At 48.0% G+C, this 25209-nt stretch overlaps 2 protein-coding genes across 2 annotated transcripts in view; one reads left to right on the plus strand and one right to left on the minus strand.

Annotated features, from left to right (window-relative positions):
• Window positions 1-101: 101 nt before the first annotated feature.
• LOC144672891 (uncharacterized) lies at window positions 102-1074 on the minus strand. The gene has a single exon (XM_078534892.1). It carries the CDS (start codon window positions 1068-1070, stop codon window positions 102-104), a length of 969 nt encoding a protein of 322 aa, XP_078391018.1. The 5' UTR covers window positions 1071-1074.
• Window positions 1075-6776: 5702 nt separating this feature from the next.
• huwe1 (HECT, UBA and WWE domain containing E3 ubiquitin protein ligase 1) overlaps window positions 6777-25209 on the plus strand; it is a 231924-nt gene continuing 213491 nt past the window's right edge. Inside the window, 1 exon segment of the mRNA XM_078534896.1 lies at window positions 6777-6838. The gene's annotated coding sequence lies outside the window, so the exon portion shown is untranslated.

Here is a 25209-nt window from a genome sequence, read left to right on the forward strand (position 1 = left end):
CCTCTTTCTCTTCCTGTCCTATCTCCTCTTTCTCTCCCTCTTCCATCTTCTCTTTCTCTTCAATCTCTTCTTTATCTTCCATCTCTTTTTCCTCTCCGTCTTCAACTTTCTCTTTCTTTTCCTCTTCTGATTTCATTTTTACTTCCTCTTCCATCTTCTCTTCCATTTCTGCCCCCTTTTCCACTTCCATTTTCTCTGCCTCTTCCATATTCTTTCCCTCTTCCCCCCCCCATTTTGTCTTTTTCATCACTCCTTTCACCCTCTTCAGATTGAAGTTGCTGTACCTCCTCATCCTCTTCCTCCTCATCCTTCTTTCCATATAAATCAAAAGTTTCATCCTCTCCCCTCTCTCCTTCCTCCCCCTCTTCCCTTTTTGTTTCCTCTTCTTTCTCTTCTATTTCATTCCTTTCTTCCTCCATTTTATCACTTTCATCCTCACTTTTCTTCTTCTCTTCCATTTTCATTTTTGCCTCCTCTTCCAAATTCTCCTTTGCTTCCTTTTCCAACATCATTCTCTCTTCCTCTTCCATTTTCTTTCTCTCTTTCTCTTCATCTTGTTTCCTTTCTTCTTCCTCTTCCATTTTTGTTCCCTCTTCTTCATTCTCCATTGTCTTTTTTTCGACCCCCTCTTGACTTTTTCTCTGTTCTTCCTCTTCCTTTTTCTTCCTCTCTTCCTTCTCGCTTCTCCTCTCTTTGTCTTCCATGTCCTCCTCCTCAGAATCCAGGTTGAGTGACTCTTCATCTTTTTCTTCCACCTCCTCCTCACTTTCTAATACAATTGCTTCTTCTCGCCACTCCACCTGCTCCTTTACTTCCTGCTCTTCATCACTCTTCACACTGCACACTTCTTCTTCATCTTCCTCCATCTCCAGCCTCTTCCTTTTTTTCTCCCTCCTGCCATTTCTGTCTTCCTCTTCCTGACGCCTCTTGTTCTCATCTTTCTGCACCTTCAATGCTTTCTCCTGCCGGCTGTGTGGCTCCTTATCGTCATAAGTGTCCAACTGACAGACCTCTTCTTCATCCTCATCGTCATCTTTGATCAGAAACTTATAGTGAGCTTCATTCTTCATTCTTTTCTCCATGGACTCCATAACCCCCTCCTCCTCTCCCTCCTCCTCTTTTCCTTTGTCCTGTGACTGAGGTTAATTTTCTGATGATAGATTCACCATTTCCCTTTCGTCTTTCAAGATCAGCTTCCACGCGATGCTGCCTCAAACTTTGTTCAGAGTATTGGCGTAAAACACTCCTGAACGGGCTCCGCTTAGTAAGAGCTGAGCATCCTTACCTGGGAAACTACTTCAGGTACATGGCCTCAGAGATTGCTTGCAGGGTTCCATGATGATATTCCCCTGGAATCTCTTCCACGTCATTCATGGACTTAATTCATGGCATAAAACCTCACCGTCGATGAACACTCTCTTTGTGCTGTGTTAGCCCTGAGACCCAGGGCGATGAGTATTCCAGTCACAGAATAGCCCGTCGATCTGAAAGATTCGCTTACATACATGGGCTTCTTTTTTTGGCAGAGGAGGAGGTGTGGACACTCTGACAACAATCTTTTCTTTCATAAGATGTTGCTGAGTTTTGAATAGTTGGGGGGGTGGTGTGTGCACTGTGATGTGTCCAATGTTTGTGATGTCACATATGTTAATGTATTAACTATTCGGCATCAAGCCCATTCGTGATGGCAGTGGGGGCGGGGGGTGGGGGGGTTGGTGGGAGGGTTGGGGGTGGTTGCTGTTGGCAGCCCTTTCAGGTTTTTCTGTGTGACAGTTGCCCTCGGTGCATCAGCCACAAGTATTAATGTGCTCCCTGAAAAGGTGAACACATTTCCAAGGATCCCTGCAAACATGGCAACTGTAGCACTGTTCTCTTTGAGGGTAATCTGTCCCTAATTGCCCCTTGAGAAGGTGGCCTTCTTGAGCCGCTGCAGTCCCGTGTGGTGTAGGTACACCCACGGCGCTGTTCGGGAGGGAGTTCCAGGATTTTGACCCAGCGACGGCGAAGGAACAGATGATATATTTCCAAGTCGGGATGGTGTGTGTGGCTCGGAGGGGAACTTGCAGGTGGTGGTGTTCCCCATGTGTCTGCGGCCCTCGTCCTTCTAGGTAGTCAGGGGTTTGGGCGGCGCTGTCGAAGGAGCCTTGGCGAGTTGCTGCACTGCATCTTGTAATGGTACACACGCTGCCGATGTGCGTCGGTGGTGGGGGGAGTGAATGTGGTAAATGGGGTGCCGATCAAGCTTTGTCCTGGATGGTGTCGAGCTTCTTCGAGGAACTTTTTCACACGGGGAGTGGTTAGGATCTGGAATGCGCTGCCCTAGCATGTGGTGGAGGCAGGCTCAATCGAGTCATTCAAGAAGGAATTGGATCCTGGTGCAGGGTTACAGGGAGAAGATGGTGGAATGGCACCAGGTGGATTGCTCATTCGGATGAGCCAGTGCAGATAGGACGGGCCGAATGGCCTCCTTCTGTGCTGTAACCATTCTGTGATTCCGTGCAGTGGAGAGCATTCCTTCACATTTCTGACTTGGCCCTAGTTGGTAGAGTGGCTTTGAGGACTCAGTTGGTGCCACAGAATACCAAACCTCTGACCCACTCTGATAGTCAAGGCATTTATGTGGCTGGTCCAGTTGAGTTTCTGGTCAGTGGTTAACCCCCCCCAACCCAAGGATGTTGATGGTGGAGGGGGGCGGAAACTGAGTAATGGTAATGCCACTGGCCAAAAGCTATTTACATGGCTGTTCTGGCAATTTTTAAAAAATTCATGGGACGTGGGCGTCGCTGGCAAGGCCAGCATTTGTTGCCCATCCTTAATTGCCCTTGAACTGAGTGTCTTGCTAGAGCATTTCAGAGGGGCATTTAAGAGTCAACCACATTGCTGTGGGTCTGGAGCCATATGTAGGCCGTACCGGGTAAGGACAGCAGATTTCCTTCCCTAAAGGGGCAGTAGCGAACCAGGTGGGGTTTTTTAATGACGATAGTTTCACAGTCACCGTCACTGAGTCTGGCTTCCAATCCAGGTTTATTAATTAGTTGAGTTTAAATTCCAGCGGCTGCCGGGGTGGGATTTGAACCCGGGTCCCCAGGGCGTTAGCTTGGGCTTCTGGGGTTACCAGTCCAGCGGCATTAACCATGACACCACCGTCAGTATTTCAGCGGGTCCCCCGGGAATACGCTTATTTCCCTTGGAGTCTAACTACAGGGAATGAGGGAAGTCAGTTATGTGGAGAAGTTAGAATTGTTCCCCTTACAGCAGAGAAGGTCAGGGGGAGACTGAATAGAGGCTTTCAAAATTTACGAGGGGCTTTGGTGGAAGAAGTCTGGAGAAACTGTTTCATTTTGGCCATTCTGCTGATAACAGATTTTAAATAAAAGACTGAAGAGAGAACGCAAGGAGAAATTTTTTTCACACGGTTACTAGAGACATGGAAAGCATTATCTGAAGTGGCGGTGGATTCAGGCGAAATAGGAACTTAGGCACAGAGGTGCAGAAATGCCCTGCAGCAAGTTTCTATCATTACAGAGCGGTTTATTAATTGTTAAACACTGAAATATTCACAGCTCAAGCGTACAGGTCAAGTATCCTTTGTCTGTAAACCTGGAAAGCCGAACACAGCCAAAACTTGCACTTTTTGCTGAACCTCGTCGGCCTTTAGCGTGGGAAAGTCCCTGACCTGAGGCGACGTGACCCTCGCCGATCGAACTGTGATGTCAGTCCTTTGTACGGTACCCGAGAAACTAAATGACCTGAAACCCCCACCGAAACGTGAGGATTTCGGATAACAGATACTCGACCCGTATCGGTAAATTGCAAAAAACGGTTTCTTAATTTCTTAATTTGTCAGTCCCTATGACCCACGTATTGTCACCAATCAGGGGGGTAGGACTTGAGGGCTTACAAAGGTACGAATTAGGAGCAGGAGGAGGCCACTCGGCCCCTCGAGCCTGCTCCGCCATTCAGTAAGATCACGGTCGATTTGACTGTAACCTCATCTCCACATTCCCGCCCACCCCCGATAACCTTTCACCCCCCCTCCCCTCCTTGTTTATCAAGGATCTATCCACCTCTGCCTTAAAAATATTCAAAGACTCTGCTTCCACTGCCTTTCGAGGAAGAGAGTTCCAGAGTCTCACGAACCTCGGAGAGAAAACATTTCTCCTCATCTCTGTCTCAAATTCCACAATTATTCGTCTGAACATACAAACTAGGAGCAGGAGTAGGCCCACTCGGCCCCTCGAGCCTGCTCTGCCATTCAATAAGATCCTGGCTGATCGGACTGTAACCTCAACTCTGCTTTCCCGCCCACCCCCGATAACCTTTCACCCCCTTTCTTATCAAGAATCCTTAAGGATATTCAAAGACTCTGCCTCCGCTTGAAACAAATGCCTGAGCTTTGTAAGAATCAATACACTTTTATTCCCTTTTGCTCTGATAAATAAAAAGCTCTGGGTTAGGTTACGGCTGGAGTATTGCATCCAGTCCTGGTCACCGCATTTTATGAAGGACGTGAGAGTCCTTGAGAGGGTGCGGGGGTATTACCAGAATGGTGCTGGGGATGGGGGGGAGGGTTTCTTAGCTACAAGGTTGGGTTGGAGAAACCGGGCTCGTTCTCCTCGGAGCAAAGGAGATGGAGGGGAGATCTGATACACGCGTACGAGATTATGACAAGTCCGCACACCGGGCAAGGAGAAACCGTTCCTAGCAGCTGATGGTTTTTTTTGTCCTTTTAATCTTTCACGGGATGTGTGGCGTCGCTGGCGAGGTCAGCATTTGTTGCCCGTCCTTAATTGCCCCTTGATATGAGTAGTTTGCTCACCCATTTCAGAGGGGCATTTGAGAGTCAACCACATTGCTGTGGGCCTGGAGTCACGTGTAGGCCAGACTGGGTAAGGACGGCAGATTTCCTTCCCTGAAGGGACATGAGTGAACCAGATGGGGTTTTTTACCACAATCGATGATAGTTTCACAGTCCCTGTGACTGAAACTGGCTTCCAATTCCAGATTTTATTCATGGAATTTAAATTCCACCAGCAGACGGGGTGGGATTTGAACCCGTATCCCCAGAGCATTAGCCTGGGCCTCTGGATTACTGAGTGTCATTACCGCTACGTGTCAAGAGATGCACCGGGTGGACAAAGATCTCCTGTCCACCAACCAATGTTCTTGATTCGCTCCAGCGTCTATCGGTGGGTTCAAATTTCGGACTGAGATGAGGAGAAATTTCTTCACTCAAAGGGTTGTGAATCTTTGGAATTCTCTACCCCAGAGGGTTGTGGATGCTCCATCATTGAAGACATTTAGGGTTTGGGATAGACAGATTTTTGGTCTCCCAGGGAATCGAGGGCTATGGGGAGCGGGCGGGAAAGTGGGAGTTGAAGCCCAAAATCAGCCATGTTCACATTGAATGGAGGAGCAGTCTTGATGGGCCGAAGGGCCTACTCCTGCTCCTAGTTCTTATGTTTTTTACTGGTTCACGAACTATTTTTCAGATGGTTGAATGTTGATGATGCTTTACCTATTCTCGCATTGAGCTCTTTGCCCGTGGCTTCCTGCATATTAATGGACAGATGAAGATCTGCACTTGGGGAACCAGTTTTGCAGGGTAATGGTGAGAAAGGCTGGGTCGTAAGGGAGATGGTGGCACGGTGGCAATGTCACTGGACTAGTAATCCGGAGGACATCAGTGTCCTCTCTCAGGCCAGCATCCCCAGTATCAAGGCACTGGTTACGGCTAATCAGCTACGTTGGGTGGGCCACATCGTCTGCACGCCTGACACAAGACTCACATCCCGCAATGGCAGCTGGTGGAATTTAAATTAAATAAATAGATTTTTTAAAAATCTGGGATTATAAAGCCAGCCACAGTGATGGTGACTAATAGAATTATCATGGATTGTTGGAGAAACCCACCTGGTTCACCAAAGTCTCTTCGGGAAGGAAATCTGCCCGTCCTTACCCGGTCTGGCCTACGTGACCCCACTGCAATGGTGTTCGACTCTTAACTGCCCCTCTGAAGCGGCCCGAGCAAGCCACGCAATTCGAGGGGCATTTAGGGATGGGCAACCAATACTGGGCTAGCCAGCAGCGCGTGAAGGAATAAAGGCAAAGCTTCTTCAAAGAGCTGGCACAGGCACGATGGGCCAAATGGCCTCCTCTGAGGTTCTATGATGTGCTGAATATTTCCAAGAAGTAGAATTCCCGGGGCATGCCGGAGCTTGCCAGCTTTTCCCCTTCCAGACTTTCACCCTTCCCCCCTCCCATTTAAATCCACTCCAGTGCTTCCAGGGCTGGATTCCCGAATCCACTCCGTTCCCTGGTAATCCATTCCGGTTCTTCCAGCGGCTCGTCAGGGCAGCGAGTGCGCAGGCGCCAGCTGTATGGGTGGCCTCCCGTCCAGAGCTGGAGGACAAGACGTCAAGCCCCGCCCCCTCAAACCAGGCTTCTTCTCACGCCTGCGTAATGGGGCCGTCGATTGTGCGGAGGGGGCGGGGGGCCGCCTGCGCACGCGCGAACCTGGAGGCGACACCTCCCGTCCGACAGGGCGACGCCAGCATTGGAGGCCGATGCGTCACCCGAACAGCCTTCTCACGCCTGCGCAGTTGGCCGCCGATGGCAGGAGGCGGGGCGGGGGGGGGGGGAGGTGGTGTGGGTTGCCGTCTGCGCACGCGTGAGCCGGCCCACCTCCCCCGTCCGACAGGGCGGCGACAGCACTGGAGGACAAGACGTCAGCCCCTCCCCCCACAACCCCCCAAAGCAGGCTTCTTCTCACGCCTGCGCAGTGGGGCCGCCATCCGGGCATCCCGGCGGCGGCGACAACATGGCCGATGTTGTTCAGGTGAGAGAGAGAGAGGGGGAGAGAGAGAAAAATGTCCCCTTTCTTCTTCAATCCCCCCTTTCCACCCCCAGTCACCCCCTCCTCGCCCCAAACGAAACAGAAAGAAAAGCCTCGCCCAAATCCAAACACCCTAAAACATTCAACAGAGCCCATTTTATAAGAGAAAAAGCGCCCTCCCTCCTTCCACCCCCCCCCCCCAGCACCACCATTTTATTTAAAACCAACCCCTCCTTTCCTTCCTTGGGAGAAAATACCAATAAAATCCCCTTTTAAAATCAATTTAACAGCATGAAATGCACAAATTGGAGAGATTAAAGGTAAAATGTGGGATGGAAGAGGGGGAGGGCCCGCCATTTTAATTTAATTTTTTGTTTCTGGGAGGAGGGGGTTTCTGGTTTTAAGTTTTCAAAAAAAAAGGGGGAGGGGGGATTTTCTGCCCCTTTTTTGAAATAAAATCAAGATAAAGGACCTTGAAGAGGAGTGGAGTCACCAGCTGCCTCTCCCCCAGACAAGGTCTGCCCTTTTATTATCCATTATTTCCCTCCCCCTAAATTTACTGGGGGGGGGGGGAGGGGGAACTGTAAATTGCTTTGGATTGGATTCCCTCGCCCCGTCCACCCCTTTTCCTGAATTTAGGGGGCGGGGGGGGAAATAGAGGTTGGGTACTGTAAATTGCTTTGGATTGGATTCGATTCTTCCCCCTCCCCTTAAATTTAAGGGAAAAAAATAGAGGTTGGGGTCTGTAAATTGCTTTGGATTGGATTTCCTCTGAACCCCTCCCCCCTCAAAAAAAGTCTCTGGCGATGTGTGTCTATATTTATTTGTATGTTTGGGGGGAGGGGGGGGGTTTGCGGGGGGAGAAGGTTGGTTGGCTGGTTGTGGAGCCTGAGGCCCTGTGCAGGGACTGACTAAGCACCAAGGGCTGACACACACAGCCTTCTCTCTTCCTCCACACTGCTCGCCGGAGCAGGCCGCCACTCGCCACAGTTCCCGTTCCCAGCGCCTTTTTTAATATATATTTTTGCAAAGAAGAGAATGGATCTCATCTAATCCCGCAGTGCTATATGTTTTCTTTCTCTTTTGTCCGTATAGATCTGAAACGCTTACGGGAGATTTTTTTTACTGTTTAAAAAAAAAACTATTTGTATGTTCATCCAAATGGCGTAAGGCACACCAGGCTTCGAGGAGGTAAAGAAAATAAGCTTGTTGTAAAGGGGGATAATGCAAAGACATGCTGAGGAAACGAACTGTTTGTTTATTTTTAAAATGTTTATTTTTTACTTTTAACCTGAAGCTTTTTTTCTCGTTTTAAAAAAAAAGTGCGAAGCGTTCTAATATCGAGATATATTTTGGCTTCAGTTCTAGAGGATGTCAGTCTGTGTGCAGCAATGTGCTTTTTTTATTTAAAAAAGAATTAGTTTGGTTTTGGGAGAGCATTTTTTTGTTGTTGCAGGAGTGCTGGTTCTGGAAGGTGTAATTTTCCCCTGCAGTGAGCTGATAGAATGTGTGAAGGTGTTTGAAAAATTGATGTTTCATTTTCAAGAAAAGATTTTGCCCTAGCATTGTGTGCGTATGTGTACATGACTTTGATGGCAAAACTGTTCCTTTTAAGTGCACTAGTAAAGATACTCTTATTAGATACAGCTATTGAAATGGTCTTTTCTGAAATGCAGGCATTCTTCTCCCTACTGTGATTTTAAATTATATTAATGTTTCATGTGGTATGGCACAAGTTGATTTCTGTTCAGTACCTTTTAAATAAAATAGTTGCAGAAGATTTAAGTCTTTTGGAGAATCTGAAGACTGCATTTAAGTGCTGTATTTTATTTTGGATTTTTAACAGGTCGTCTCGGCTTTACTTCCTCTTAATTACACGTGGTTTTGAGTTGCAGACATTAAGGTAGAAATTGCTTGGGGGCTGAATGATTTTACTTAATGATTTTTGAAACATCTCGTTTCTAAATATGGGGCAGTCTACCAGGGTGATAAATTTTTTTAAAAATTGTGCCCCTTTTGAGGAGCACATTTCTCTGCTGGATCATGTCTATAGAGTCATGGGTACACCTCAACATGACAGCAGCTGAATGGTAGTTTATTCAGTCCTGTGGTTTTTATTCGCCAATCTCCCTCCAGCCCCATCGGAAAATTGGAGTGGAGTACAGGCTAGTGGTCTAACCGTTAACCAGCTAGGCCTGAGTTTAGGTGGAGCTGAGTGTGTGGAAGCAGCATTTAAATGAGGTTGAACTGTCTTCACACATGCAGTTTTTATGCCCTTGTTACCTCCAGACTTGACCATCTAAGCGTTCTGCTGTCTGGCCTCCCTCCTTGCACCCTCTAAACTTGAGCTTATCCAAGCCTCAGCGACCTGCGACCTAACTCGCACCAAGCTCTGCTCATCCACCCCCCACCCCACCTCAGCCCTTCCAATCCTTGCCAACCTACATTTGCTCCTTGTCTGGCGATGCTTTGGTTTTTAATGTTCCCACCCTTGTGTTCAAACCCATTCGTGGCTCGTCCTCCCAATCCCTATAACCAGCTGCAACCCTCAGAGATCTCTGCACTCCTCCAATTCCAGTCTTTTGCACATCACCGATTCCATCGTTCCTTCATCGTGCCTTCACCTGCTTGGAGCCCTAAAGCTCTGGAATTCCCTCCCTAAACCGCTCTGCCTTTCTCTCTCCTCCTCCTTTAAGCTGCTCCTTCAAACCTACCTCTTTGACTGAGCTTTCGGCCTCCTGTCCCTCATATCTCTGTGGCTCAGTGTCAAATTCTGCCAGCTAACGCTTTATGGAAGAGTCTCGGGGTGTGAAAGGCGAGATATAAATGAACATTTTTGTCTTGATGCATCTAATACCGTTTCTGTTGGCATGAAGGCTCCCATGCATTCAGCCTCTCAAAAACGTTTTTGCCTCGACAGGGCCCTTTTGTACATCAGCTCCAAGATCCAGTGATTCTACCCAAGTGCGGTGGAGTTTGATCGAGATTAGTTAGAGGGCCAGTTAACACGTCTGAAGTGCTGCATTGGGAGCAAGCCTGTGGGGCTGCCCCTTATCCCTGGCGAAACACAGCAGACCAGAATAGGGTTTATGCAATACAATCTACCTGTATCATGGCTGTAAACTCTTAAACAAGGTGCCAAGTGGTAGACTTGTCATTTTTATTAACTGATAGAATGGGACGATGTAGTGAGCAGAATGTCAGGAGATATGTGTTGCACATATCACTGACCTGGCACCGATGCACAGCACTGACCTAGATGGCGAATTGTGTGGTCACCTTACATGACCTCCAAATGAGTGTTTTTCATTCTAGAATTTTCTCCCAGCACGATGCAGTGCAAGAAGCCTCAGGAGCCAGCATGTCCATTTGGTGTTGTCCCTTTTGGCTGTGAAATCACTTTGGTTTTGTAAATGTCTTTTATTTTGTGAACTTTGCTGAGATTTATTCATGATTTTCAGTGCCCAAAGCAGTGTTGGGAAATGCAAGGCAGGGGTGACTGAGGTTGACCTCTGTTGAGTTGGGATGCAGCCCCTATGCACCCTCAGCTGATTAGGAATGTGCAAACTGGGTGATCTAGTTGAATCTTGCGCTCCAGAAGGAGACCATTCAGCCCATTGTGCCTGTGCTAGCTCTTTGATTGTCCAATGGCGAAAGATTAAATAGACTGGGTCTTCACTCTCTGGAGTTTAGAAAAATGAGAGGTGATCTCATTCAAACATACAAAATTCTTGCAGGGCTCGACAGGGTAGATGCAGGAAGGAAGTTCCCCCCCCCCTGGCTGGGGTGGGTGGGGAGGGGGGTGGGTCTAGAACCAGGGGACAGCGTCTCAGAAATTAGGGGCAGGCCATTTAGAACTGAGACGAGGAGGAATTTTTTAAGTCAGAGGATGGTGAATCTTTGGAATTCTCTAACCCAGAGAGCGATGGAGGCTCAGACAGAGATCGATAGATTTCTACATATTAAAAACATCAAGGGATACGGGGATAGTGCAGGAAAATAGTGCTGAAGGTGATGATCAGCCATGATCTCATTGACTGACAGAGTGGACTCAAAGGGCTGAATGGCCTATTCCTCCTTGTGTTCTTATGATAGAATTCTCTAATGGGCCTCACTCCCTTGCTCTTTCCCCCAAGCCCTGTAATTTTAAGAAACAATTTTCAAGTATTTATCCAGTTCCCTTTGGAAAGCTACAGCTGAATCTGCTTCTGTCGCCCTTTCAGGCAGTGCAGTGCATTCCAGATCGCGACTGTTTGCATTTTAAAAGAACCAGAGAGTTTTTTTACTGAGTCTCTTCAACCTGTGTCCCCCGCCTCTGGTTACCAACCCTCCTGCCACTGGAAACGGTTTCTCCTTATTTACTCTGTAAACTTTGGATACCTCTGTTAAGTCTCCACTTAACCATCTCTGCTCCAGGAAGAACACTCCAGGTTATCGACTCTCCCCATATTAACTGAAGCCCCTCGGCCCCTGGTGCCATTGTAGTAAATCTCCTCCGCATCCCCTCCAAGGCTTTGACGACCCTATCTGAAAAGAAAGACTTGCACTTATATCGCGCCTTTCTCGACCACTGTATGTCTCAAAGTGCTTTACAGCCATTTAAGTCACTTTTTGAAGTGCGGTCACTGTTGTAATGTAGGAGGCGCTGCAGCCAATTTGCACACAGCAAGCTCCCACAAACAGTAACGTTGCTGCAGGGCTAAATATTGGCCAGGGTACCGGGATAACTCTCTTGCTCCTCTTTGAAATAGTGCCATGGAATCTTTTACATCCACCCAAGCTAGCAGATGGGACCTTGATTTAACGGCTCATCCAAAAGGCGGCACCTCTGACGGTGTGGAACTCCCTCAGTACTGCACTGGAATGTCAGCCTTGATTTTTGTGCTCACACCCGAGAGTGGACCTTGAAGCCAGAACCTTGTGACTCAGAGGAGAGTGCTACCAACTTGAGACGCAGCTGGCACCTAAAGTGAGGTGCCCTGAGTTTTGTTTTATTCATGGGACGTGGGCGTCGCTGGCTAGGCCAGCATTTATTGCCTATCCCTAATTGCCCTTGTCCAGAGAGCATTTAAAAGTCAGCCACATTGCTGTGGGTCTGGAGTCACATGTAGGCCAGACCGGGTAAGGACGGCAGATTTCCTTCCCTAAAAGGACATTAGTAAACCAGATGAGTTAGTTGGGCACAATGCTCTGGTTGAGACCTGGACAGTGATTGATTGGGGAAAAAGCTTTAGCGTAACCTCTTGTCGAGTTGGTCAGGAAAATCAGTTCAGTTGAGCAGTTCCTTGATAAGTGTGGTGTTTAGTGTAGAACTAGGAGAGTCCCAGATTCACACCCCTGGCGGTAGGATGGAGATGGATTCGCACGTCTGGGCCAGGGAAGGAAAAATCCACCAGGATTCCCACTCCCTATCATGAGGGCTTCCTGTGTTTGTGTGTGTGTAAAATATACTTTGGCCATGATGGCCTTCTTTCGGTTTGGAGATGAATGACCAGGGGAATGAGTCATCAGTGGGCAGCTTGTCAAACCCTGGGCCCTAGCATGAGTCAGAGATGGGGAAGTTTTTATATATATATATAAGAAAAAGTTTGTGAGATGATGCAGTAGCAATCAACCACATGACATGATTTTACAAAGAACTGCTGGGGTGCAGTACCGAGTTTGTACTATTAGCTCTAACAAAGTTTCAACTGCATTGATCTGGGCTCATCACTCTGTTGAATAGTCAGTGCTGGTACCCATTATCTGGTTTTTGAGTCCTTTCACCCTTAGTGAAGCCTTTGAAAGGTCTATTGGCTCTACAATAGACTTGCTGCAGTCTTGTAGCTGTGTGGAACGTGCTTAAAATTGCTTGGCAATTGGTTTCTTGACTCCCCACAGCCTGTCCACCATCCACATGGCACAAGTCAGGAGTGTGATGGAATGCTCCCCACTTGCCTGGGTGAGTGCAGCTCCAACAACGTTCAAGAAGCTCGACACCATCCAGGACAAAGCAACCCCACTTGATTGACACCCCATCCGCCACCATCAACATCCACTCCTTCCACCAATGAGGCACAGTGGCAGCAGTGTGTGTATCAACCACAAGATGCACTTCAGCGATTCACCAAGGTTCCTTCGACAACCAAACCAGTGACATCTACCATCTAGAACGATAAGGGCAGCATGGGAACACCACCACCTGCAAGTTATCCTCCAAGCCACTCACCATCCTGACTTGGAAATATGTCGGCCGTTCCTTCACTGTCACTGGGTCAAAATCCTGAACTCCCTCACTAACAGCACTGTGGGTGTTCCTACACCACATGCACTGCAGTGGTTCAAGGAGGCGACTCACCACCACCTTCTCAAGGGGCAATTAGGGATGGACAATAAATGCTGGCCTTGTTTCCACCCAAGAGTTAACACTTGTCCCATCTGGTTCGCTAATGTCCTTTAGGGGAGGAAATCTGCTGTCCTTACCTGGCCTGGCCTACTTGGGGCTCCAGACCCATAGCAACGTGGGTGAATCTTAAATGCCCCTCTGTGAAGGGAATTAGGGATGGGCAATAAATGCTGGGCAGCGAAGCCCACATCCCATGAACGAATAATAAAAAAAACTTGTGTAAAACCTTTGAAATTGGTCAGCACTTGGCTGCCTGAGGGCAAGAAGCTATTCTGCTGTGATGTGATGCAAAGGGATCTCTGATGCTTCTGACTCTATTCCGCTGCTTCCCCCTGCAACCTGTGAATTTGTGATGACATTAACTCTGCTTTGGCAAGATACGAAGTGGGGCGTGTTGTCGTCCTCCCCTCCCACCAAGTCCCCAACTCTGACGCACCTTTCACAAAGGCGCTGGGGTCCCAACTGCCTGAGTGAGGCAACTGCTCGCACGCGAAGACAAGATCGAGGTGCCTCCCCACACAAAATGAAAGTGCATTCGGCCATCCAGGGCTGACAGCTCTGCATTGAGGCTGCCATTTACTGCAGTTGGTTTATCCCATGGACACGAGCGCATTTCAAGCATTTGCTCGTGGGGTAGTTTCCTGCACCGGTTATTTTGCAGGCACTTGATTCATTCTCCGGATGTGGATGCCGCTGGCAAGGCCACGACAATTCCCCCGTTTCCAGTTGCCCCCTGAAAGCAGTGGCTTGCTGTTGCCTTGAAGCAGTTGGGACATAGGAGCCGTCGGAGGCCATTCAACCCATCGAGCCTGTTCCGCCATCGAGCCTTGACCTGTATCTCAACATTGTTTGCCCGCCATTTCCCTTGGTGCCCTCACTTGACAAAAATCTACCAACCTCCGTGCTGAAAGTTCTGTTTGACCTGGCATTGGCAGCCTTTTAAGGCTTGTTAGGCTACTGGATGAGTCTCTTGTAGCCTGATTGGGTGGTGGACAGTTTTGCCTACCCTGAAACCATCTTAGGTGTTTATGGCAAGCCCGTCACTTTCGTCATTGCATTCCTTGTGTCTTTCAGCCTTGCGCGCATCCTCCCCCCTGCTAAAGATTTATTGAATGAGGATTACGCAGCTTGTCATGATGGAGTTGGCTAGGGTAGTGTCGTTCGGAAGACTAGCATTTCCACAGCCCTTTTCACAAACTCAGGGTGTCCCAAACCCCTTTACAGCCTATGACGTACTTATGGAGTTTTAGCCGTTCTTGTAATCTAAAGTCGCCATGGCCAGGTTTGCTTCAGGAGTGGTATGATTTGGCAGCACCAAGTTATCCTGCTGCCTGTGCGTTGTTTTGTAACTGCAGGAAAGCAGACGTGTATGGCTTCTAGGCTTTAAGCAGCTGAATGCTGGTGATGGTTAGAACACTTTGAGGGGCTGGCTGCCTATTGACCTGGGAACATTAACGTTAAAAATGTAGAGCCCTAACTCCTGGATATACAGACATAAGTAAATGTCGAACACAACCAGATCCACTGGTCTGTCCAGCTTGTTCCATGCAGTTGTGATGCCTGATGAATCAAGAAGCAGACGCTCTTTGCCTAGTATAAGCCATGTAATCTTCTGTTGAGAAGTGAGAAAGCAGATTTAGAAAGTCAAGATGGGAACATATGAATTAGGAACAGGAGTAGGCCATTCAGCCCCTTTGAGCCTGCTCCACCATTCAATAAGATGTGACTGATCTGATTGTGGCCTCAACTCCACTTTCCTGTCTACTCCTTATAACCCTTTGACTCTCTTGTCGATCAAAAATCGTGTCTAACTCAGCCTTGAATATATTCAGTGAGCCGGCCTCCACTGCTCTCTGGGGGGAGAGAATTCCACAGACTGACCACCCTCTGAGGGAAGAAATTCCTCCTCATCTCCATCTTCAATGGGAGACCCCTAATTTTTAAACTGAGTGCGCAAGTTCTCATCTCTCCCACAAGGGGAAGTATCCACCCTTATATGTTCTTATGTGTTTCAATAAGGTCACCTCTTATTCTTAACTCCAATGGATATAGGCCCAACCTGCTCAACCTTTCCTCATAAGATATCCCAGGAATTAATCGAGTGAGCCTTCTCTGAACTTCTGATGCAATTATATCTTTTTATCAACTAAGGAGACCAAAACTGTACACACTACTCTTAAGTGTGGTCACACCAACACCCTGTGCAACAGTATCAAAACACCCCTAATTTTATATTCCATTCCCCTTGCAATAGACAACAGCATTCCATTTGCCTTCCCACTTTGCTAATTGCTTGCTGAGGAACCGAGGGGAAATTTCCCCCCCTCCTGCCACGCCCACCAAACCCAGGTGATCAGAACTAGCGCAGGAGACCTCTTTCCTCTTAGGCAGTCTCTCGGGATTGAGGGTGACTTGCTCCTACTCTGGTTTGATGGATTTCTCGTCACTCAGAACTCGACGCTCGATCTGCAGACTGTGCCATGTGCCGGGCAGATGGTGCTTGAAGGGTTGGGCAGATGATACGTTTGGAGGTTTGCGCACTCCCTCTGATGTCTCGACTTCACCCCCGCGTGCTCCTGCCAAAGTCTCTCGAGGTGTTCAGTGTCTTCCCAAGTAACCCTTCTCCGTTTTGGTCACTCGCAAGCCAGTGACCTCCCTGAGTCAGTGGGGATGTCTGACCTCTTCGAGGACATCCTGGGAAGACTCCCGCCACGACCGAGTTCCGAGTGGAGCAGCAGCTTCGGGAGTCCAGTGTGAGCGCACGATTAATATGTCCTGCCCAGTGGAGCTGGTTTTGAGTGATTAACACCTCTGCTGGGGAGGATGGCTTGGCAACCGCTGTGGGGCTGTCTTTTCTTGCCACTGGATTCAGAAGATCTTGCCAAGTCCCCACTGCTGGTAACTCTTCAGTACACTGAGATGTCTGCTGTAGATTGTCCAAGTCTGGAGCACGTAGGAGCGTGGGGATCACTGCTGCTTGATAAACCATGATTTCGTCTCAGGTTCGAAATCCTGCTGCTCAAAAACTGGGGTCGATCTTGTCCTTGTAAGGTGTATGTATATCTGGCATTGGTCTCTTCCTCAGGCATGATGCTGCCTTGTCTAAGTTCAATGCCATTTCCCCCAACGCATTGAGATCCGAATGGTTTGCTCCCTTCCACCATCCTAACACTTGCACAACTCTTCGTATCATCTGTCAACTTGTGGATTATTCTCCCAGCATCAGCATCTAGGTCATTGCTAAAGATGGTTTAAGAAAAAAGCAACGAAGGCCCTAATGCCCACAGCCATGAGATTGCAGTGGTAACTGGTCTCAAGTGGATTGGGGACCATCGATATCTCCCTACAGTTTTGTAACCACTGGTTCCCACAGCAACTGGCTTGTAATTGACCTCTGGAAGTGAGCTTGTTTGGGCAAACAGGGTCTACCGAGTGATTTTTAGGGGCTTATGAAGCCTGGCGATTGGCAGGTTAAATACCGCGCTTTGTCGTTCTAATTTTTCGTACCAAATCATTGAACAGAAGGTCGGACTGTCATGTAAACTCCCTCGTGCGTTGACCAAAAAAAAACTAGTCACACCGTTGTGCCATTGCACATCAGGATGAATTCTAAATCGCTTTAAATTTATACTCTGGTTAAATTATTGGTTTGAAGCAAGTTACATGACTGTGATCAAATCTGGGTTGTACACTTCTGGGCTTTGCTTTTCTGGTCACTGCTTTTTTTTGATTTTGGTCCCCGTTATTGCCTAGTTGGACCTCGTGTAAAGGTACTTTGGCTACCATCGTGAGCAGCAGCAGTAAGGAAGTGACTTCCAGTAGGGTGAACACGTTATGTAATCTCTAAGCAGTAGTGTGTACCTACTGGCAAGTTGAAATATGCTGCATCGCAGGGCTGTGGTGTCAGAATGTTGGGATATAGCTTTGACTTGTACTATGCTCCCCAAGCAACACCTTCATCCTAGTCTAAACCCTCTCAGCCTGTCCTCGCTGATGTCTTATGATCCCCAACCCACCCAGAAGATTTATAAATCTGGACCTCACCTGCAAGTTCTGCATTGCCACAATCTACCTTGTCTTTGCCAACTCCATTTAACGGTAACAGTACCTGTCTTCCAACTCTCGTCTCCCTCTTATCTGTTCTTAGCCAGCACAACTGGGCGCTCATTCTTTTCTTATTTCCCATTCCCCCAGCTTTCCCACATCTCTACTTGCCTTCCTTTTGGGCAAGGGTTTTTTATTTTTTTTCATGGGAGGTGGGCGTCGCTGGCTAGGCCAGCGTTGCCCGTCCCTAATTGCCCCTTGAGAAGGTGGTGGTGAGCCGCAATGCAGCATCGACTGATATGACAGGCATTTCTGGTTCAGTGAGGTGGGTGTCTCTGCTCTGGACACACCCCATTCTGGATCTCTCTCGAGAACAGGTAAAGGTAGATTTGCGACCAAGAAGAAACATGTCCGATTCAGCGCCTGTCAGCAAAACAAGAACCATTTCTCTACCACCTTTTACAGCCTCAAGATATCCCAAAGTGCTCCACAGTCACTGAAGTCCTTTTGATAAAGAAATAAAAGCTCATGGTATAGGGGGTCACATATTGGCATGGATAGAAGGTTTATCGCTCTCAGGAAGCAGAGAGCAGGCATAAATAGGTCTTTTTCAGGTTGGCAAGACATAATGAGTGGCGTGCCACAGGGATCAGTGCTGGGACCTCTGCTGTTTACAATTTATATAAATGACTTGGTTGAAGGAGTGGTTGCTAAATTTGCTGATGAGACAAAGATAGATAGGAAAGTAAGTTACGAAGAGGGCAGAAGGAGGCTTTAAACGGATATAGATAGGTTAAGTGAGTGGGCAAAAATCTGGCAGATGTAGTATAATGTGGGAGAAGGTGAAATTGTCCATTTTAGCAGGAAGAATAAAAGGAAAGCACATTATCTAAATGGTGAGAGATTGCAGAGCTCTGAGGTGCAGAGGGATCTGGGTGCCCTCATGCATGAATCACAAAAGGCTGGTATGGAGGTACAGCAAGTAACTAGGAAAGCTCATAGAATGTTATCATTTATTGCGAGGGGAATTGAACACAAAAGTAGGAAGGTTATGCTTCAGTTGTACAGGGCACTAGTGAGCCCACATTTGGAGTACTATGTACAGCATTGGCCACCTTATTTAAGGAAGGATGTAAATGTGTTGGAAGCAGTTCAGAGAAGGTTTACCAGACTAATACTTGGAATGGGTGGGTTGCCTTATGAGGAAAGGTTGGACAGGTTAGGCTTGGATCTGCTGGAGTTTAGAAGAGTGAGAGGCGACTTGATTGAAACCTTTAAGACCCTGAGGGGTCTTGACAGGGTGGATGTGGAGAGGATGTTTCCTCTTGTGGGAGAATCTAGAACTAGGGGTCACAGTTTAAAAATAAGGTGTCGCCCATTTAAAACGGATGAGGGGGAGTTTTTTCACTCGGGTCGTGAGTCTTTGGAACTTTCTCCCTGAAAAGGCGGTGGAAGCAGAGTCTTTGAATATTTTTAAGGCAGAGGTGGCTAGATTCTTGATAAGGAAGGGGGTGAAACGTTATCGGGGGTAGGTGGGATGTAGATTTCAGGTTACTATCAGAGCAGCCATGATCTTATTAAATGGTGGAGCAGGCTTGAGGGGCTGAATGGCCTACTTGTGCTCCTCGCTCGTATGAAAGAAATATGAGAAACGGGGCAACCAATTTGCACACAGCAAGCTCCCAGACCAGCAATGTGATGATGATGGGGAGGCAATGGCATGGTGGTATTGTCGCTGGACTAGTAATCCAGAGACCCAGGGTAATGCTCTGGGGACCGGGGTTCGAATCCCGCCACGGCAGATGGTGGAATTTGAATTCAATAAAAATCTGGAATTAAAAGTCTCATGGTGACCATGAAACCATTGCCGATTGTTGTAAAAACCCACCTGGTTCACTAATGTCCTTTAGGGAAGGAAATCTGCTGTCCTTACCTGGCCTACATGGGACTGCAGACCCACAACAATGTGAATGGCTCTTAAAAATGCCCTCTGAACAGGGATGGGCAATAAATGCTGGCCTGGAATTAAAAAAAAAACCCAGATAATTTGCTTTTAGTGATGCTGATCGAGGGGTAAATATTGACCCAGACAGAGGAGAACTGGTCTGTTCTTTGGAACAGTGGTATGGGATGTTTAACCATCCACCTCTTGTTCGAAGAGGCCCCTCCGACGGTGCGGCGCTCCCTGGGTGCCGGCCTTCAGTACCGTGCTAGGACAGTCGGTTGGGATTTTCATGCTCGTGCCACTGAAGTGGGGCTAGAATCCACAGTATTCCTGAGACTGGTGCAACCTGCTGCTTACCCATCTGCTAGGTTTAAGGATTTGTTGAAATTTGAGAACCGGTTTGTCAGCATCGTTGAAAGTGTCTACCCTAAGTCTGTGCCTACCCTAAGTTTTTTTTTGTTTTGGTGAATCAGTGGTTTCACTAAATACTCCAGGTTACCTTTCAGGGATCTGAATATTTAAAGCAGTTAAGTTTGCCTCGCGCTCGTTAGAACCGCCCCTTTGACCTGGCATCCGAAGTTTCGTTTTCTACTGAACAGGCAATCATTCCAAACGTTCGGCATTGTTAATATGCAGCGTTCAGAATTGTGCATGCTGAGGTTTTTGTTTTGTTTTCTGTCCGGAAGCTTTGTCTGTTTGTGGGGAGTGTGTGGTTTGGGCAGATAGCGTGGCAACTCAGGCCTACGTTTTGTGAGCTCCATTTGGAAAACATGCTGGGAGAGCAGAAAGGACCAAGGGAAGGACAGATGCGGGTGGCGGGTGCTGCGGTGGGGCAAACCTTTAATTTTGCCTTTCCTGCTCTCGTCGTGTGTGGAAGAGCAGCCACACAGGCCATGAGTCCAGGCACTCCAATGTGTCATGTTTTTAATCACATGCAAAGCAGTCTTTTTAAAGGAGGAAGCTTCTGACTTAATGCCCAGGCCCTCCCCACCCAGAGTCAAAACCGATGAGCATTTTGCTGTGGCAAAGTTCCCTACCTGAACAGTGAAACAAAGACCTGAGCTAGTTTTCCTTTAGACTTTGTTGCCTTGCAGACTCATGGTGACACTCCTTTTTCTTTTTAAAAAAGCAGAACAGTACGATTTGTTATGTGTATTAAGCTCCAGTCATCGTAAAATGGCCTGCATCTAATTTATCGTCACGGGGTCAGCTTGTGAAGCTCGTGTGTATTGCGCTCCCTAGTACCAAGAACAAACCTCTACTTTTCCTATTGGCCCTGGGAAATTGAGTTCACTTCAGAACAGTAGAGAAGCTGGAATAAGACTGTTTGACTCTTTGGGCCTGCTCTGCCATTCAGTGAAATCATGGCTGATCAACCTCAACTCCACTTTTTCCCACCCCATCCCTCGCTTCCCCCGAGTGCCCAAAAACCTAGCGCTCCCAGCCTTGGATGTACTCTTCAACCGGGATAGGGATAGACAGATTTTTGGTGTTTCAGGGAATCCAGGGATACGGGGTGTGGGCGGGAAAGTGGAGTTGAAGCCCAAGATCAGCCATAAGTAGATTGAATGGGGAGCAGGCTCGACAGGATGGATGGTCTACTCCTCCTGTTTCTTGTGTCCTTATGAACCAGTCTGCTGAATTTTCCTTACATGCCCTGTCTGGCAGATATATTCTTAAGTAAGGAGAGCGAACCTGTACACAGCACTCCAGGTGTGGCCTCAAAACCCTACACAATTGGAATAAGACTTTCCCTACTCTTATATTCTAATCCTCTTGCAATAAAAGCTATGCCCACCTGATGGGTTGCTCTGCTGCATGTTAACTTGCCCTGATTCATGTGCAAGGACACCCAAATCCTCCTCTGAATGTCAGCATTTACACGTCTCTAACTTTTTGTTGGTTTTTTTGGGAGGGGGTGTGACTTTTTTTCTATTATTCTTACCAACTTCGGTAATTTCAGACGTCTCCACGTTGTATTCTTCCACCTCGTCCGCTCCCCTAACTTGCCTAAATCCCTTTGCACCCTCTCCCAGTTTACTTTCCCACCTGACTTTGTCTAGTCAACAAACTTGAATGCATCACATTCCGTTCCCTCAGCTAAGCTATTGATCTGGATTGTAAATAGCTGATGCCCAAGCACTGATCCTTGCACCCTGCGAACTTGAAACCCCCGACACCTACTGTCCCTTCCAGTGATTCCTGTATTTTGTGTTCTTGTTGCCAATAAGTTTCTAGCAACTTGCTAAGCAACACCTCAGGAGATTGACCATCCCGTCGCAGAGATTGTTCGCTTGTTAGAGGTAGATAGGGAGAAACTGTTGCCATTGGCGGAAGGTTTGAGAACCAGAGGGACACAGATTTAAGGGTCTTGGCAAAAGAAGCGACAGAGATGTGAGGAGAAACTTTTTCACGCAGTGACTAGTTAGGATCCGGAGCACGCTGCCTGAGAGTGTGGTGGGGGCTGGGTCGATCGAGGCTTTCGAGAAGGATTGTTATCTGAACAGGAAGAACGTGCAGGGTTACGGGATGAAGGTGGGGGAATGGCACTGGGTGAATTGCTCACTTGGAGAGCCGGCACAGATATGATGGGCTGAATGGCCTTCTGCGCTCTGACAGTTCTGATTCTATTTGAATTTAGTTGTATGCTGGTTAGAATGAGGTGAGCAGAGTGAATTGGATTAACATCAGAAATGCCTTGGGTTAATACTTGTAGTTCAGAACGATTTGATTAATGAGGCTTGCTAGTGTGCCTGAGCTGGTAACCCCAATGCTGGCACAGCTGATGAAATCCAAAATTTCCTGTGGTTCAGGGTGGGGTGAGGGGCAGTTGAGGTAAACATCAAAAGAGTATTGATCATTTAGCCAGTTTTCAAAAATCTTCTCTGTGATGAGACACTTGGGTGTCAGATGTTCTTCTCTTCTGCATAATTGATGCTGTATTTAGCGCCCTAACCTGCTTAACCGTTGCTCACCTTCCCCACTTTTCCACTTATCACCTACTTCTGGCTGTCAGCAACAATAACAGTGTGCATTTAAAGAGCGCCTTTAATGAAATGAAATGCCCCAAGGTGCTTCACAGGAGCATCGGCAAATAAAATTTAGACACCGAGCTACGAGATATTGGGACAGGTGGCCAAAAGGGATCAGTTTTAAGCGGTGGAGAGGTTGAGGGCGGGAATTCCCGACGTGCCCAGGCAACTAAATGCATGACCACCAGTGCTGGGGCCAGAGTTGGAGGAGCGCAAAAATCTCGGAGGTTAGAGATGGGGAGGGACGAGGCCATGAAGGGAATCTGAAAAATCTGCTGCCCTTACCTGGTTCGGCCTGTAAGAGACTCCAGGCCCACACCGATGTTGGCCGTCTCTAACGTGACCAACCAAACTACTGGGTTCCATCAGAAGCACAGCAGATGAAGACCACACAGAGGGCATTGGCTCAAGAAGGTTCTCCCAGCCACCAATCTGGGGGCTGGGATAATAAATGCCCTCCTTGCCACCTGTGCCCATGTTCCAAGGATGGATTTAAAAAAAGGGCTACTTTGGATGTGCTTGTAAGGATTGTGCCACTAGTAGTTCGTCACCAGTGGAAGCTACAATACTTCACATTGTGGGGAAGGCTGAAGGATTGAAAAAAAATTCTAGTCTCAGCATCTCTGCCATTTGGCAACTACTGCACTGAGGGTTGGCATGACTTTTTTCTTCGTCTGTTGAAGGATGTCTGTGCTGAGAGTAGAATGTTTGACTTTGCATTTGTTACTGGTTTAACAGGGTGGAATGCAACCGCAGCTGTGTGGGGTGAGGTGCAGTGTCAGGCTCCCTTGGAGCCTCCACTGTCTCCGGCACAACACCTTGACCATTGCCTGCTACTGGATTAGTCCGCTTTATCCACCGAAGGTATCAAGGGGCAAACGTGGGTATACGGAGTTAGGCCGCAGATCGGCCCCGATCTCATTGAGGGGCTGAATGGCCTCTCCCCTGTTCCTATGCTTGCAGATCCCACCCCACTTATCCTCACCCTTGCTGTGCAGCTTGGTACTGAACGGTGGTCGGTATCCACTGGGATCTCGATGGAGACAGGTCAAGCTCCCTTTCCTTCTAGCGGAACTGAGGGTGGGCCATGAGGGCAGAGGGCCTTTTCTGATGGTCTGGGCTATGTCCAGGGCAATTTTCTGAGCTTCAACCACTGTGTTCTAACCTCGTACATTCTTTGTTTCAACAACCCAATCTGGTTATCCTGTGTTGGGAGCTGCTCCCAGAACGTGAGCCTGTACAAAATGGTGGACCTGTTCTCAAGCGTGGAGTGAAGCAATAACTTTGCTTTGTCTGCCCATGGTGACGTCTTCTGAGTAAAATATTTTCTTGGACCCCATTACCTGAATGTCAGTGCAGGCAGAACTTTTTTGTGTTTCAATGTGCCAGCAAAGAGTAAGCTGTATAAAAGCAGCCGCTCTCGCTCTGCTCCGCAGAACCTTTACGTTCACGTGCGCCTTGTGATGCTCCTGCACTCTTCCAACGAAAGCTACTATTGGCTAAGATTTGGTTTTTTTTTAAATATAGAAGTGGGAATTATTGCTGGTTAACTTGCAGAGGTTGGGGCGAGTCAAACCCTGGATTTTGGAGGTAACGCGGTTGACTTGGAAAGGCTGGGGATGCGGGAGGAGGGGAGCGGTTTGCCAGGCCAGAGGGTTTTTTGAGGAAAGGAGCAATGTGCTCCTGGATCTGGGAAGACTCTTCCCACACGCTGCACCCAATAGTATGTATGCTTCTCACTTCAGCCATCCAATCTCTATTTGACCATTATGACCTGTAAACATACCTTTCTTGAACTCCATGGCTTCTAAAACCCTTCCTGCCCCACTTCCTCTACCCTCTGTTAAAAACCCTCTGACTCCAACTCATTCTTAAGCTCTCAAAATAATGGAACTCTTTAACCTTCACACCGAGAGCACTGTGTACAGTTTTTGCCTCCTTGTTTAAGGAAGGATAGACTCGTGTTGGAAGCAGTTCAGAGAAGGTTCACTCGGCTGATCCCTGGGATGACGGGGTTTGTGTTAGAGGAAAAGTTGAGCAGGTTGGGCCTATATTCATTGGAGTTTGAGAGGTGATCTTATTGAAACATATCAGATTCTGAGTGGGGGGGGGCTTGACAGGGTGGATGCTGAGAGGATGTTTCCCCCTTGGGGGGAATCTAGAACCAGGGGACACAGTTTCAGAATAAGGGATCTCCCATTGAAGCTGGAGATGAGGAATATTTTCTCTGAGGATTGTTAGCCTGTGGAATCCTCTTCCCAGAGAGCAGTGGAGGTTGGGTCATTAAATATATTCAAGGCTGAGTTAGACGGATTTTTGATTGACAAGGGAGTCGAAGGTTATGGGGGCAGACAGGAAAGTGGAGCTGGGGCCACAATCAGATCAGCTATGATCGTATTAAATGGGGGAGCAGGCTTGAGGGGCTGAATGGCCTACTCTTGTTTCTTATGTTCTCATAGCTTGTAAAAAGGGGAAGGGTAGGAGTACCCTTTGTAAAAAGGGTAGGGCAGGGGAACCATTTGCAGTAGCAGCTGGTATGGGATCCAGGAAGTGAGGTACCAGGGTAGGAGACTACTCAGCGGCAGTGCAAAGCTGAGAAGCTAGCAGGGTTGCACGGCCCGGAAGCTCAGACTGTAACAGCGGTGGGGTGGGGAGGGGTGGGACATGGCGTGGGCTGCATCAGCTTTCCTTAAACCTGAAGCGACTGAGTGGCAGAGCAGAGCTCTGGCTGTCGAGGCACGGTGCAGGAAAGCAGCGCTGACCTGCTGGTAGAGGAGCACTCAAAAGGCAGTTTCAATCACATGCGATTGTTTGGCGAGTGGTAACTCCAGCTGTAGTGATTTTTGCAGAAGATTAAATCGCCACCCCACTGTGCATCTCCATCTCAAACGTTTAGCAACCTCTGATCTTCAGTGCAAGTCTCGCTTGTGTTTGTCTCGGGGCTGTCACAAAACGAGCATTGCTAAAG

Source organism: Cetorhinus maximus, unplaced genomic scaffold (genome assembly GCF_964194155.1).
Source record: "Cetorhinus maximus unplaced genomic scaffold, sCetMax3.hap1.1 HAP1_SCAFFOLD_138, whole genome shotgun sequence".
Lineage (NCBI taxonomy): Eukaryota > Metazoa > Chordata > Chondrichthyes > Lamniformes > Cetorhinidae > Cetorhinus > Cetorhinus maximus.

What these genes read in the sequence shown, in the direction of transcription:
- LOC144672891 (XM_078534892.1), bottom strand. Translation starts at nt 1,070, where the DNA reads ATGAAGAATGAAGCTCACTATAAGTTTCTGATCAAAGATGACGATGAG.